The 1,185-nt window shown below is 65.6% G+C and overlaps 1 protein-coding gene across 1 annotated transcript in view; it reads left to right on the top strand.

Annotated features, from left to right (window-relative positions):
• The window catches only part of SLC29A4 (solute carrier family 29 (equilibrative nucleoside transporter), member 4), a 10,375-nt gene that overhangs the window by 8,879 nt on the left and 311 nt on the right, over window positions 1–1,185 (top strand). Inside the window, exons 8-10 of the mRNA XM_010845797.1 lie at window positions 4–32; window positions 148–335; window positions 973–1,185. The exon at window positions 973–1,185 is cut by the window's right edge and continues 19 nt beyond it. Coding sequence (XP_010844099.1) covers window positions 4–32; window positions 148–335; window positions 973–1,185 — 430 coding nt within the window. The remainder of the gene's footprint in view (window positions 1–3; window positions 33–147; window positions 336–972) is intronic.

Genomic DNA, 1,185 nt, shown 5'->3' with positions numbered 1-1,185 from the left:
AAGGATCAGGCGCAGCTGGCCCTCCTTCCGAGGTGGGCGGGCCTGGCCCGGCGTCGGGTCTGCGCGCGGGGCGGGGCGGCTGCTCCGACGGGCTGCTGGCAGGGGCTCCTGGGCTCGCCGCCCTCTGACCCCGCTGGCCGCCCACAGCGCTGCTCCTGCACCGCTACGTGGTGGCCCGCGTCATCTGGGCGGACATGCTGTCCATCGCTGTGACCTACTTCATCACGCTGTGCCTGTTCCCGGGTCTCGAGTCCGAGATCCGCCACTGCATCCTGGGCGAGTGGCTGCCCATCCTCTTGATGGCCGTGTTCAACCTCTCTGACTTCGTGGGCAAGGTGGGCCCCGCCCCAGCGGAGGGGAGGGCGCCCCCAGTTGAAGATGCATGTGGCTCCGGGTGGGGAGGGTTGGAGCCGAGCCATGGACCAGACCAGGGGCAAGAGGAGGGGCACCTGGCACTGGCCCCAGGCTCACTGGTTGAGGGGTCTCTGGTAGCACAGGTGTGGATACAAGCAAGGGGGCAGGAGCACCCAGAACTGGCTAGCCTGTCATTGGGCTTTTCTAGAGGCACACAAGGCTCAGAGAGGGAAAGCCATATGCCTGCGGTCACACAGCAGGGAGGTCTGAGAAACTCCAAGCCAAGCTTAGTTAGCGGGTCCAGCTGCTGCCGCTTCCTACAAGTTGACACAGGTGGGCCTGACTCTTTGGGCCGCCGTGTCCTTGTTTCTCAAATGGGGTCGTGAGCCTGCCCGGTGAGGGCGCTGTGAGGACTGATGCAGGACACGTGTCGTGTTTAGCTGGGTGCCAAGCACACCGCAAGGCCTGTGTGTTGCCACAGTGAGGGGTTTGGTCAGTTTTCGGGGGCAAAAACAGGAAAGGACAGGGACACGGCCTGAGCCGGGAGCGTCCAGGGACAGGAGTGGGTCTGGAGAGGCGAGGGCCGAGGCTGGGGCCCACAGGTCCATCTCCCTGCAGATCCTGGCGGCGCTGCCCATGGACTGGCGGGGCACCCACCTGCTGGCCTGCTCCTGCCTCCGCGTGGTCTTCATCCCCCTCTTCATCCTCTGCGTCTACCCCAGCGGCACACCCGCCCTCCGCCACCCGGCCTGGCCCTGTGTCCTCTCCCTCCTCATGGGCATCAGCAATGGCTACTTTGGCAGCGTGCCTATGATCCTGGCGGCGGGCAAA

This window comes from Bison bison, unplaced genomic scaffold (assembly GCF_000754665.1).
Source record: "Bison bison bison isolate TAMUID 2011002044 unplaced genomic scaffold, Bison_UMD1.0 scf7180017864223, whole genome shotgun sequence".
Lineage (NCBI taxonomy): Eukaryota > Metazoa > Chordata > Mammalia > Artiodactyla > Bovidae > Bison > Bison bison.
The sequence above is the reverse complement of the archived record's forward strand: the minus strand, read 5'-3'. Positions and strand labels throughout refer to the sequence as shown.